This window comes from Pocillopora verrucosa, chromosome 2 (assembly GCF_036669915.1).
Source record: "Pocillopora verrucosa isolate sample1 chromosome 2, ASM3666991v2, whole genome shotgun sequence".
NCBI classification, from domain to species: Eukaryota; Metazoa; Cnidaria; class Anthozoa; order Scleractinia; family Pocilloporidae; genus Pocillopora; species Pocillopora verrucosa.
The window spans coordinates 2,774,196-2,788,501 of NC_089313.1; the positions used below are offsets into that span (position 1 = coordinate 2,774,196).

Below are 14,306 nucleotides of genomic sequence, written 5' to 3' on the forward strand. Positions count from 1 at the left end.
CAACATTTAATACTAAATTAGATAATGCTAAATTACCCTGTTATACCTTTCCACCGACTCAGCACTACAGTTTCTTTAGGAGCATACCTCCTATATTACAACTAGAAATCGCTGGTTTTCCAACTATATTGGGAGGTGGTTAACATGGAGAGCAGAAGCAGCTAATTGTCACAAAACAATTTCTCGACATGTGTACAAAGTCGCTCCTTGCTTTTCTGTGCTAACAGAATGCGTGACACTTTATTTCCATTATCTGACTCTAAGTAGAATATAAGTATTGAAGCTGAATTAAAACTGTTAAATATTTTTTGAGTCTTCAAAGGCCCTTGAGTATTTAAAGGCTACGATTCTGGGTGCGGTATTATAAAAACAGCTCTTGAAATTTGGATCATCCGATGTTTTATTATTATCTACACGACTGCTCAACTGGAAAATATCAACATGGTGTTCAAGAGATGTTTGTTATCAGAGAGCATTTTGAAGTAGTTCTCCCGAATTCTCTCTTTCGAATTCCTTTTTCCACCTTCTCTCAGTCAAAACATGTTTTCAACCTTTTTAACTAGCACGTCAGTTTTAATAAAAAAGTTTTATTCGGTTGTTAGTCACATGTCCTCAAAGCCACAATTACGCCTACTCTTGCAGAATTATATCAGCAGAAAATAGTTCGTGTAAACTTATTAAGTGCCATTATATCAAAGACTGGAAACTTGAAATGGTAAATGGGTTGGCACTTTATGTTTCACGTCGACTGAAGACATAAACAAAACTCAGTAAGGGTGGGAGTGCAATAAATTGTATCAGAACAGACAGTGGAGCACACACCTTTTAATTACGTCAAAATAAACAAAGGTACATTTTTTGACTGAAAGAGCCTAATCAGTAAGCACTTAATTGTAATAAAACAATTACTTAACATCAGTCATAAATATAAATGACATTTCGCTGAATTATATGGACTTATAGTCAAAAGCTAACAATTCTAAGTCAAACTGAGGAAAAAAGGTTACTATATAGGATATTACTGTCACATTTCGACTGGTTTGGCAGCATTTTGCTACTTCTGCATAACTTTGTAATGTGTAATTTTCACGGTTTTCATATTCAAAATGGAGTGAAATGATGAAAAATCCATACAGGGCTACCATATGATACCAAGTTTACATATCCTATGAATATCCTACCAAAATTACCTATACCAATTATTTAGATGGTGAGCATTGCTATCATATAAAAACACCATTTCTAACGATTCCAACACACAATATTGAAGTTGAAATGTAATCATTACTTGAAATAAATGACATATCGCTAAATTATTAGGACTTAAAATCAAAAGCTAACAATTCAAAGTCAAACTGAGAAAGAAAAAGGTTGTTGTATAGAATACTTTTGTCACACTGCGACTGGTCTTGCAGCATTTTCTATGAAAGCTACTTCTGTATAGCTTTAAAAATGTGTAATTTTCACAGTTTTCGTATTCACAATTCAGTAAAATGACGAAAAACCCAAACATGGCTACTATATAATACCAAGTTTACGTATCCAACGTCAATTCCACCAAAATTACCTATACCAGTTATTAAGTTGGTAAGCATTGCTATCATATAAAACACTCACACAATTTAAAATATCACGATGCGAATAAAGAAAAATAAAATTATTATGAGACACAGTCTTGTCTTAAGCACCATTTCTAGCGATTCCAACACACAATATTCCTATAATGTTTTCAACTTCATAGGAAAAACCTACAAAGTCAACATTTTTGATTATTGATGAAGAACAACGTTCTATTTCTATTTCAGGAAACGTTTTAACTAAAGGACTCGATCAGTACGTATTGGTTTTCCATGTTGTGATATAATCATTTGATGACGTCAATCTTTTAAAAAAATGTGATATTTCGGTGCATTGTTAAGATTTCCATCGAAAGTTAACATATGAGAAATACTTATGTTGTGTTGTTACATGTCACATTGCAACTGGTCTCACATAGAGCATCTTCCCCTAGGGAAACCTACTCATCAATAAGTTTATAAATGTGTTATTTTTCTCAATTATCATTTTCACATTTCAGTAAAATCATAAAGAATCTGAAAGGTGCTGTCACCTACTACTAAATTTAAAAAATCCCTAAGTTGCATCATGAAGACAGCTTCTCAAACAGTAGAGATTTTAAGAAGCGTCGACGGCGACGCCGTGAACAACGGCAATTAAAAAATGAACTTATATTTTACCCACGAATCTCGTACTACTCTAGAGTAATTTAATTTGTTGTTTACTGTCAAAACTATTTCGAAACTGAGTATGGAACACAGCTTAAAATTAGAAACAGAAATTTACAAAATCAGCCGTCGTATTACCAGAAGGCTGTATTACCTGATGACAAGCTTTTCCAAACATTTCATTTTTCTGGATAATTAGACCCAAACTTTTGACTAGCTTACTATCAAATCCCGTAGTTGTTGCACCTCGGTTGTGACGCACATTTAATTTTAAAACCAGATCTTGAAGGAGGATGGTAAACGTGACAATTCACCTCTCTGACAGTCCCTCAAACACAGACTCCTGTGGCTTCATAATTTTACGGATTATGTGCATTGAAGAACTGAAACTCAGAGTCAAAGTGAGGCCAAGTGCTACGGTGCGAAGAGCAGTGAGTTTTACGTTATTCAGGGAGCCTTGCGAATTGAGAATGAAGTAAAACACAGCTACTATGTCACTTTCAACATAAGCACAGATCATACACACACTGATGTAGAACACATACCTTGTGACAACTTTGTGTTTGTTGAGGATGATAATAAAAAGAAAATTGCAAACTGTGCACGTTACATTGTAAACCGTTAAATATAAAAACGTGCTAAACGTAAACCTGTCAGAGAATAGCCTTTGGCTGAGAGAACAATACGGTACAACGAAGCACAAAACGAGCAAATACATGTTGGATGAAAACCAGTGACTTCGAATCAACTTTGAAACGTTTGTCAAAACGGTCCAAGCGCTCGCACGATTAAACCTACTGTACATGAAAAAACAAAAGATTTGAATTGATGGCCACCATAAAGGGAGAATACCTGAGAAAGAAACAGATACTCCACTATCAAATCGGAAAAAAGATAATCCCCCACTTGATATACCTACAGGGAGTGCTACCAGCACGTAACCAAGACCAACTGTGAGGTAGCGGATGCTTCTTCCAAATAGCCTTGTCACACAAACTATAATTCTGCCCATGTGGTCAAATGTTGTTATATCAGTGTCTGTGTATATTGTATTGATTAGAGGTTGTAACTCACTTTCAATTTCCTCGCCGGTGATGTCTTGTATGTTCTGTTCCTGATCCTCGTCAACTCTTGGGACTAGCCGCGCATTTTCCTCGTTTCCTGCTGCAGATTCTTCATCGACTTGATGTGATATCGTCACACAACAGAGTTTCTTCTTTCGTCTGAGCCATTCGAGCGTGATAATTGGACCCAAAAGAAACCAGTAGTAAAGTCTGACTCGGTATTCGTTCATCTTGCTGAGCTCATTAGACCCTTGTTGAGTTTCTATGATATTTACAAATGTTTTGTCTGTAGCTGTAAGAAAATCATAGTTATTTAACCAGGAGAAAGAGTGTGAACTGGTGCAATTGATACATCGGCTAACAAACACAATGGGAATCAATATCTCCTCTTGCGTATGAGGTTTTGATACATTTCCATCTGGTCCACAATATCCGTGGCCAAAATATGTCACCACAGAGTATCCAGCGTTCTGTGCATTAAGTGCTAGATCTCCACACGAAAATGCCGCTGTATGATTCTTAACCGTGACGAGAGCGATTTTGTCGACGTGTATTCTTGACTTGCTTACATCAACTAGAGGTTGACGTACATTGGTCAGTTTGGAAACCACTGCTAAGCCACTCAAACGAAGATCTTGGTCCGCATCAGCTTTCGATTCTTGCAGAAACGGTTCCAGCGAAGGACGATAATCATCTCCATTTGCAAACGGTGGCGGAGAGAGTTGGCAAACCACTTTCGGAACGCTTGCGAACGACAAAGTTGTTCTGCCAGATTGGAAGTGTGAATTGCAGGAAACGGGAGGCTGAGGTCGAAGAAAGAACAAGACATAAGCTGAGACAAGGTTCAGCAGGATGAGGAAAAAAGAGCTGCCAATAATCAAGAATTTTGCAGACATGCTGGCTATCAACGCAAAAGCGATCTTAGTCAAAACCTACCCTTGTAGAGGAATGCACAGCGTAGGACCATCATTGTACCGCTGACCGAAAATAATAAGGCACAACAGACAAGTTCTTGAACATTTATCAACATCTCAAGTATAGCTTTTTCATTTAGTATCAAATTTTCAACTCCTATTTTATTGAGTTTTCTTTGTCCAAAAAAGTATTGTTCTACTGTGGATATCGCTTCCACTGTTATCAGTGCTTCAAATACTCTGTACAAAATCAATACGTTAGCTGCTGTATTCTACACTCAGAGTCGGAGTGAGGCTTATTAAGTGCTGCCTAAAACAATGTAAAACACATACCCTGCGACAAAATTATGCATGTGGAGGATAATAGTACCGAGGAAATGGCGTACACGAAATCATAAGCAAGATTACAACTTAACAACCATTAATTAGCGTCCATTGACCCTTTACACCCTAACATCAGTATCTATACTCTCCATACTCTTCTCTTTACATTCCTTTGGTATTGATAAGGAGAATTCATCTAACAATCAAAACTTCTTAGGTTGGCAATCATTTCCTTTATCCTCATGATGATAAGGAGGAATCAAAGATGATCCCTCTTGAGGTTTGGAGAGTTAACAACCTAAGAGACACGGTTTTCATTGAAACAATTAGTTTTTAAAGTGTTTAGTCTTGATTTCCTTGCCTTATTTTTTCCTGCTTGAAGTTTGGTGATGTTGTCTGAACTGTGGGATTCATTCAAAACTTCAAGCATCAAATTCCGGGAGTGGAAATGGTACAGGAGAAGGAAACAACCAATTAGTGTATTTTAACTGGAAGTTTTAGGTAACAAGGCATTTTAAGGGTGAAACAAATTTTAATCAAAAGATGTTTTTAATTGTAAATTTGTTAACTTTGTGTTGTGACAGGTTTTGTCTGCTGTCTGCATATTAATTTGTTCATTGCAGTTTATGTAATTGCTAAAACTTATGTTTAATCCTTTGACACCTAAGAGTGATTAGCATCTAATTTCTCCTTACAATATCAACTCCAACAAATAAAGGTCATGGAAATTAAGGAAATGATCACCAATTCAAGAAGTTTATGATTGCCACACAAATTCTCCTTGTCATTACCATAGGAAATATACAGAGAACAGTGTGAAGAATATGAACACCAATGTACAGATGTAAAAGGTTTAAGGATGGCAGGTGCATCATTAGGAAACAGGAAAACAGTACAAGTGAAAAAGGAGTATTTTACACTAGCATTTCTAACACATGAAAACCTTCGAAAAGCAATAATTTCAGTTTTTCCCTATTTATTCTTTAATATTATTTGTATTAAAATCTTGGAGAGGGATACCTTATATTCCATTTAAAATACTTATTTAATTAAATTCTTGGATTGCCTTAACCCTTTCACTCCCAATATAAAAAAATCACTTCCTCTTCACTGTTCAAGGTTAAGTTGGAATATTGAGTCTTGATTATCTTATTCAATTAAACACTTTGATTGCATTAACCCTTTCACTCCCAATATCAAAATATCACTTCCTCTTCACTGTTCAAGGTTAAGTTAGAATATTGAGTCTTGATTATCTGAATGTGAAACTAGAAGTGTGTCTCTATAACTAAGGGTTGTTAAAGTTATTAGACTAGAGTGTTTCCTTTTATTAAAGACTGATTTGTGAAAGGAAGATGATTTAGGTTATTAAAACAAGTTATTGTAGTACTATGTATTCTCATAACTTGTGCAGAAACAGGGGAAAGAGAGGATTCTGATTGTTACCAATCAGTTGTATCATAGATGGTATATGAAGATCAAGAATGAATCTTATGTAGGATACAAAATACAACTATTGGAATTGATTTCCTGTCTTATTTTTCAGAATTCAGCTCAATAGTTGAGAGAGGTTGAATGGATTTCAAAGGGTGCACCTGGTTTGTCTGTGTCAGATACATAACATTGTAACTTTAGTCTTAGACCTTAAATGGTGCCTGACCACTGACAACACATAAGACTCCCACAAGTAAGCTTCCATGAGCAGGATTTTTTCCTACTCTGCAGTTACCATTTCATCAGGGAACAGTCACAGTACTGTAATAGAGTGCTTGTTATTCCAGCTAACATTCCCAGGTTTTTGGGAATACGGTAGTAAGTGTACTCCTTTAGGGACCAGGAACCTCCACCCCTCTATCACCTGGGGGAGGAGAGGAGTATTATTGGGAGGATCATAATGTTTGCAATGGGTACGGAAAGGGGATCAGTGGTTGCAAACACAGTATAAAGGGGACTAAAGAAAATACACTGCCATTTAACAGCCAGCGAGGAGTGTCACAAAGCCTTATGGGGGAATCAGGTAAATTTAACCCCCTTCCCATCCGGCAGTAATAATCACCAGTCCCTTACCAATGTTTTAATGTTGTGCTGATATTCATGGCTCTTGTTCTCTTCGCAGGATCAACAGCATCATCCACGGAGTTTTTTGCTGGCGCCACAGAGTACATTTCCTTGGGAAGTAGGTCGATCTGTCTTTTGCCTGTTTTGAGAAAAATCTGCTCTTGTTAGCAAATTGTAAGTATACAAACTGTTTTCCGTATTTATAATGTTAGTTAGTTTTGATTTGCATCAGGAAAAGAGGATCGAACAATATGCATCGGAAAAGCGAAATGAGTCGCAGACAGACTGTAATGGGGCTGACGCTGGCATAAATCAAATCAAACTTGAACAACGCCGCGTCGGGGAAATGTCTTATATTAACGGAACCTCCAAGCGTCTATCAGTCTCAACTGGTTTATTAATCACTGGAAAGCTCGTGAAAACTGAAATACAATAAATTAAAATAGCCCATTACCATACAATAAACGCTAATCGAAATGTCCTGAACTCGAACACGCGGGGCGTGCACATAGATAAATCAAAACAACACAAATATCTAAAGCGAAACAAAACTACCTTTGATTAGACGCGTTTCGGTTTATAAATACAAGAATAAATAGGATGACATACCTCTTCCCCTGTTCTATTATTCTACAATTTAGATAATCCTTCGATCTGGTTATGCTTGCGACTAACACCTGTCTCGTGGCCGAATGAAACATAATGCCGACAATTCGAAGGTATGTCACACAAAACAAAACAAAAGGGTATTGAACGTCACGCAAATAACAAATAAAAATGGCCTTCGTTACACAGACAACCTAAGGTGTTCGTGACTGCGTGACGTCAGTTATACAGGTCTTCATTCAATCGCCCGGGAATCGTTCAAAGTTAATGTTCCGTACTCCGCGGCCGGTCAAAATATTTACATCCCCTATTCTTTAGGACGAGATGCTACTCTTAGACATAAAGATTTTGACATGACATATTCTTGCGGTGGTTTAAGTACTTAAATAAATGACCTCTTAAAATATTTATAAACTACACTGTCTCAATTTAGGTTGTTTACATACAAACATACATATAGCTGTATAAAGCTAGCTTACAGGTCAGTCACGAACAAAACAGATGAAAAAGCTTTATAATGATTTGAAAGTTAAATTCGATCCTATCTTTTAAATAATTGTATCCGCTGCCCTAAAAATACGGAATCTTATTCAAGAACGATCGAATAAAGATCTATATAACTGACGTCACGCAGTCATTAACACTTAATTTTGTGTGTCTGCGGTTCATTTCGCTTTTCCGATGCATATTTTAAATGCTGCCGTCTTCTGATCTATTGCACTGCGATTTATTCATTTGCAATCGTATTCATTAGATTAAAATAAAACACCTCAAGAATATCTAATTATCTTTTTGTGTTAGAGCAAAATAAACTCTGCCCTCAGAGTATGGAAAGATTCAAATAATTGACGTCACGCAGTCACGAACACTTTATGTTGTCTGTCTGCGGTTCATATCGCTTTTTCGATGCATATTTTAAGTTCTGCCGTCTTCCGGTCCATCTGCTTTTCCCGATGCAATTCAAAAATAGCTCACATTACAGGTACAGAAGTTCTTTACGTAAGCTTACAATTTGCGAGTTAAAAAGAGCACAATTGTTTTAAAACTCGACAGATCGACCAACATACCAAAGAAATGCAGCTTATGCAGGCGTCAGCTTAAAAGATTTCCTTGGAAGACGCTCAGTGTTGATCCTGTGAAGACATCAAGAGCCATGAATATCAGCACAACATCAAATTCTCCTTCGATCGATGTAAGGTTTTATCTGTTCACCCAGCTCGCCACAGGGATCTCCCTGGTGATTCTGTCGCCGATGACAGTCATTAGTAACCTCCTGTTATTACTGACTATTTACAAAGATCCTCTCAAATGTTTCCGTACACCAGCTTCGTATCTCATCATCGCTTTAGGCTGTGTTGATTTCACAACCGGTCTTGTTATCGAGCCTCTCTTCGTTGCTTACCGCCTGGCAAGTTATTTGAAATGGTCACTGTATCCAGGCCGATCATACGAAAGCCTGCTAAGAACTGGAAGTTCTATTTCCACCGTAGGCCTCAACTTGTCATTCTTGCTCGTTCTCGCTCTCATTTGGACACAGTTCCTTGCCATAACTCACCCACAACGTTACCGCTCGGCCATTACAACGCGCAGGATCCTTGTATTTGTTGGTATCTCGACGCTGTACTTCACAGGTTTCACTCTTCTGCAATTCATCGGAGTCTCCCGAAGAAGCCTCCTTCAGATAAATCTCCATTTCCATGCCACAGTCATAACAATCCTGCTTTTCGTTGGTTCTGCTATACTTCTGAGGTCACTTCGCCGATTTGCCAAAGAATCTCGCCAAAATGAAGACGATGAAGGCTTGAGACAACTTACGGTGGCAACTTTGCTTCTATCAGCAATACTAATAGCTTGCACACTTGCTCATATCATTACACTTAATTTCTGGTTTTACACAGAACTGGAGACACCACAAGACACGCTTCGTCTCTCCGCTGCCATTACAATTGCAGACGAAATGTTATTTATTAAGGTAGCTTCTGACGCATTCGTTTACGCTTGGAGACTGCCATACTACAGGAAGTCTCTGAAACTAGTGTTGACTCGTGCTAGGCAGCAAATTGGAAATGAAGCCACTGAAATGGTAACCATGGCCTGATCATTACTTCTTTCATCTAGAATTATATAACCAGACACTTATGACTTGCACTAAATCGGAGAACTAAGAATCACTGCAGACTGATATAAATTAAAGCCAACATGTAACAGCAATAAACTAGCAATCCGTTCTTGTGCTCTAGTTAATGTGTCAGTTGTACTAAAACCCCAACTGTAGAAACAATCACAGAAACCAGAGCAAGTAAATATGGTTCGTGTCGATATTCTACCTCTGAGAAAGATGAAGATTGGAAACTGTTTTAGGCTATTGTGGTAACCTTTTACCTCACACTTCACGGGTCAGAAGATGATAACTTGACTGGCTTGATGTTAAATGCAAACGAAAGACGTTACGAAACCATAATAAGTGCGAAACTGATATTCGGGGTGATCATTACAGAAATCTTGGTAAATCAGTGTAAACGTTTATCCTGTGTTTTTATTATTGATTGAACTGGTTACAAATATGTATAGAAATTGAAATTTTGAGTCTTTTCTTTAGGGATCGACAGAAAGGGAATTTTTCGAGACCCTCAGTATTTCCGAATGCGGCCGATACTTATCAACCGCTTTAGTGATTTGAGTAGGTCAAGTCAACAGATTTGAAATGATCAAGTTGAAAAAAAGATGCGATTAATGTTTAACCCAATGTTTAATTTGTAACCCACTATTTATTCGCCGTCTGTATTTGGACACAAGTGTTGGGTGCTAACTCGGGAAATAATCGCTTAGCAAGGGCGAATAATTCTGTGACACAGATGTCATTGAGCAACAAAAAATTCCGGAACTGCCAAGATTTCTCGTAATATAAAGGGGCACGCACACAATTTCGTTCAACTGCTATAATCTAAACTCAGAGTTAGAATGAGGCTTATAGAGTGCTGCCTTAAAACAACGTAAAACACATACTCTGCGACAAAATTATGCTTGTTGAGGATAACAGTACCGAGAAATTGCCTTCTCGAAATCATTAGCAAGATGATAAATTAGCAACCATTAATTAGAGTCTATTGACCCTTTACACCCTAACAAATCAACAGATGGTCCCTCTTGAGGCTTGGAGAGTTAACAACCTGAGAGACACGGTTTTTATTGAGACCATTCCTCTTTAATGTCCTTAATCTTGATTTCCTTGCCTTATTTTTTCCTGCTTGGAGTTTGGTGATGTTGTCTGAACTGTTGGATTCATTCAAAAACTTCAAGCATTAAATCCAGGGAGAGGAATGGTACAGGGGAAGGAAACAACCAATTATTGTATTTTAACTAGAGGTTTTAGGTAAGAAGGCATTTTAGGGGTGAAACAAATTTTAAGCGAAAGATGTATTTAACTGTACATGTGTTAACTTTGTGTTGTGACAGGTTTTGTCTGTTGTCTGCACACTGGTTTGTTAATTCTATTGACTACAGTTTATGTAATTGTCAATACTCATGTTTAATCCTTTGACACCTAAGAGTGACTAGCATCTAATTTCTCCTTACAGTATCAACTTCAACAAATAAAGAAGATGAAATGAAGGAAACGACTTAGGAAGCTTCTGATTGCCACACAAATTCTCCTTGTCATTACCATAGGAAATATAAAGAGAAAAGTTTGGATAATATGAATACCAATGTAAAAGGTTTAAGGATGGCAGGTGCATCATTAGGAAACAGGAACAGAACACAAGGGAAAAAGGAGTATTTTACACTAGCATTTCTAAGACATAAAAAAAACTTCAAAAATCAATAATTTCAGTTTTGCCCTACTAATTCCCTAATATAATTTGTTGTTCTTAAATCCTTGAGAATGATATCATATATTCCTTTTAAAATACTTGTAAATTAAATTCCCTCACATTGTGATATTTCTACATTAACCATTTAACTCTCAGAAGTGCTTCACATGTAACTTCTCCCCATAATATCAATACATTAAGTTGTTATCTTGATCAAACACCAAATTCTGATAATCAATTCACAAGGAAATGTGTAGCAGCCAGAGGGGAGAATTAACAGTCAGATCTTAGGAGTTAAAGGGTTAAGTTTACTCTTAGCTACGCAAAGCACTTTAGTTTAAAAGTAAAAACCAAATATAAATACAGTGTAGTACTTTTTAAAGTTTTAAGTCAATGTAAATAAGTTTCATGGATTAATACAGCCAGTTTTGAGATTTGCATACAAAGAAGGAAAGAGGTGACTGTTATATTATGTGAACACTTTGATTGCATTAACCCTTTCATTCCCAATATCAAACTATCACCTCTTCACTGTTCAAGGTTAAGTTGGAATATCAAGTCTTAATTATCTGAATGTGAAACTAGAAGTGTTTCTCTGTAACTAAGGGGTGTTCAAGTTATTAGACTACAGTGTTTCCTTTTATTAACAACTACTTTGTGAAAGGAAGACGATTTAGGCTATCAAAACGAGTTATCGCAGTACTATGTATTCTCATAACTTGTGCAGAAACAGGGGAAAGAGTGGATTCTGATTGTTACCCATCAGTTGTATTATGGATGGTACAGAAGATCAGGAATGAATCTTTATTTTTCAGAATTCAGCTCAATAGTTGAGAGAGGCTGAATGGATTTCAAAGGGTGCACCTGGTTTGTCTGTGTCAGATACATAACATTGTAACTTTAGTCTTAAACCTTAAATGGTGCCAATAAAGAAACAACTGAACACACATGAGGCTCCCACAAGTAAGCTTCCATGACCAGGATTTTTTTCCTACTCTGCAGTACTGTAATAGAGTGCTTGTTATCCCGGCTGACATCCCCAGGTTTTTGGGAATAGTAAGTGTACTCCTAAGGGACCAGTAACCCCCACCTCCCCCCCCCCACCCCTCTATTGCATGGGGGAGGAGAGGAGTATAACTGGGGGGAATCACAATGTTTGCAAAGGGAACGGAAAGGGAATCAGTGGTCGCAAACACAGTATTAAGGGGACTAAAGAAAATAAACTGCCATTTAACAGCCAGTGAGGAATATCAAAGAAGCCTTATGGGGGGATCTGGTAAATTAACCCCCTTCCCATCCGGCGGTAATAACCATCAGTCCCTTACCAATGCTTTAATGTTGTGCTGATATTCATGGCTCTTGTTGTCCTCGCAAGATCAACAGCATCATCCAAGGAGTTTTTTGCCAGCGCCATAGAGTACATTTCCTCGGGAAGTTGGTCAATCTGTGTTTTAAAAAAAAATCTGCCAATGTAAGCAAATTGTAAGCATACGAACAGTTTTTCTGTACTAATAATGTTAGCTAATTTTGATTTGCATCAGGAAAAGAGGATCGAACTGAGAACGTCAGCATTTAAAATATGCATCGGACTAGACTAGAGTGTTTCCTTTTATTAACAACTACTTTGTGAAGTCTGAAAAAAAAGCGAAATGAGCCGCAGACAGACTGTAATGGGGCGGACGCTAACATAAATCAAATCAAACTTGAACAACGCCGCGTCGGGGAAATGTCTTATTTTGACAGAACCTCCAAGCGTCTATCAGTCTCAACTGGTTTATTAATCACTGGAAAGCTCGTGAAAACTGAAATACAATAAATTAAAATAGGCCATTACCATACAAGAAACGCTAATCGAAATGTCCTGAACTCGAACACGCGGGGCGTGCATATAGATAAATCAAAACAACACAAATATCTAAAGCGAAACAAAACTACCTTTGATTAGACGCGTTTCGGTTTATAAATACAAGAATAAATAAGATGACATACCTCTTTCCCCGTTAAATTATTCTTGTATTTCGACAATCCTTCGATCTGGTTATGCTTGCAACTAACCCGCGTCTCGTGGCCGAATGAAACATAATGCCGACAATTCGAAGGTATGTCACACAAAACATAACAAAAGGGTATTAAACGTCACGCAAATCACAACTGAAAATAGCCTTCGGTACACAGACAACCTAAGGTGTTCGTGACTGCGTGACGTCAGTTATACAGATCTTTATTCAAGTAGTGGCCAAGAATCGTTCAGAATTAAAGTTCCGTACTCTGCGGCTAGTCAAAATATTTAAATCCCCTATTCTTTAGGACGAATTGCTACTCTTAGACACAAGAAACTTTAAGATAGTATCAATTATACATTCTTGCGGTGTTTTAAGTTCTTAAATAAATGACCTCTTACCGTAAATATTTATAAACTACACTGTCTCAATTTAGGTTGTTTGACTGAACAAAACAGTCAGATAGAAACGCTTCATACATGATTCGAAAGTTAAATTCAATCCTACCTTTCAAATACTTGTATCCATAATCGGACCGTGGAATCTTATCAGTTTCGAAGCTCCCAGAGCCGTACCTATCATTGGAAATATATCATCGTTCAAAATGACGAGAGTTTTGTCAGAGATATAGTAAAGTCCAGGCTCTTGAGGTACAAACCCATTTTGCTCAGTTCATTCAATCTTTCGGAAAGCTAAGTTAGGTCTGCCTTCTCAAGATATATGAATCATCGACAAAGGCAAGCCTTTTTCGATCTGACCATCGAAGAAACACTAGCTCCTAAGCAATACGAACACGAATGGAATAAGCACTTTGTTCCCCAGAGTCATCTCTGCAACAGACATATGCTGTCTCGAGGACCATCTCGAGGTAAATACAAATGGAAATCAGGGTAATTTAGTAAAATCAACTGAGCTGATAACGTAAATCGGCCACTGTAAAGAGTTTAAAAGCGGACGTTTCGAGCGTTAGCTCTTCATAAAACTAAATTAGATAATACTAAATTACCCTGTTATACCTTTCCACCGCCAGCACTACAGTTTCTCTAGAAACATACTTCCTTTATTAAAGCTAGAAATCGCTGGTTATCCAACCGAACTATATTGAGAGGTGGTTAACATGGAGAGCAGAAGCAGCCAACTGTCACAAAACTATTTCTCGACATGTGTACAAAGCCGCTCCTTGCTTTTCTCTGCTAACAGAATGCGTGACACTTTATTTCAATTATCTGACTCTAAGTAGAATCTTAGTATTGAAGCTGAAATTAAAACTGTAAAGTATCTTTTGAGTATTCAAAGGCTCTTG

At 37.3% G+C, this 14,306-nt stretch overlaps 2 protein-coding genes across 6 annotated transcripts; one reads left to right on the plus strand and one right to left on the minus strand.

Annotated features, from left to right (window-relative positions):
• Positions 1-816: 816 nt before the first annotated feature.
• On the minus strand, positions 817-13,074 carry LOC131771025 (uncharacterized). 4 transcript variants are annotated; one of them, XR_010716635.1, is made up of 3 exons: positions 7,195-8,246; positions 6,595-6,724; positions 3,954-4,092 (listed from the first exon to the last, which is right to left on the minus strand). XR_010716635.1 is itself a non-coding variant. In XM_066162201.1 (2 exons), exon 2 carries the CDS (start codon positions 3,517-3,519, stop codon positions 2,536-2,538), a length of 984 nt encoding a protein of 327 aa, XP_066018298.1. In that variant the 5' UTR covers positions 3,520-4,092; positions 4,226-4,247; the 3' UTR covers positions 817-2,535. The 4 variants fall into 4 exon arrangements, 1 of the variants encoding a protein (XP_066018298.1); XR_010716634.1 differs by lacking the exons at positions 6,595-6,724; positions 7,195-8,246 and adding exons at positions 12,329-12,447; positions 12,993-13,074 and having other exon boundaries at positions 3,971-4,092; XR_010716633.1 differs by lacking the exons at positions 3,954-4,092; positions 6,595-6,724; positions 7,195-8,246 and adding exons at positions 10,331-10,464; positions 12,329-12,447; positions 12,993-13,074.
• LOC131775462 (adrenocorticotropic hormone receptor-like) lies at positions 7,273-9,517 on the plus strand. Of its 2 annotated transcripts, none has more exons than XM_066162203.1 (2): positions 7,273-7,304; positions 8,245-9,517. In XM_066162203.1, the coding sequence occupies exons 1-2, from the start codon at positions 7,288-7,290 to the stop codon at positions 9,287-9,289; spliced, it is 1,062 nt and encodes a 353-aa protein (XP_066018300.1). In that variant the 5' UTR covers positions 7,273-7,287; the 3' UTR covers positions 9,290-9,517. The 2 variants fall into 2 exon arrangements, with proteins under 2 accessions (XP_066018300.1, XP_066018299.1); XM_066162202.1 differs by lacking the exon at positions 7,273-7,304 and adding an exon at positions 8,122-8,173.
• Positions 13,075-14,306: the final 1,232 nt, after the last annotated feature.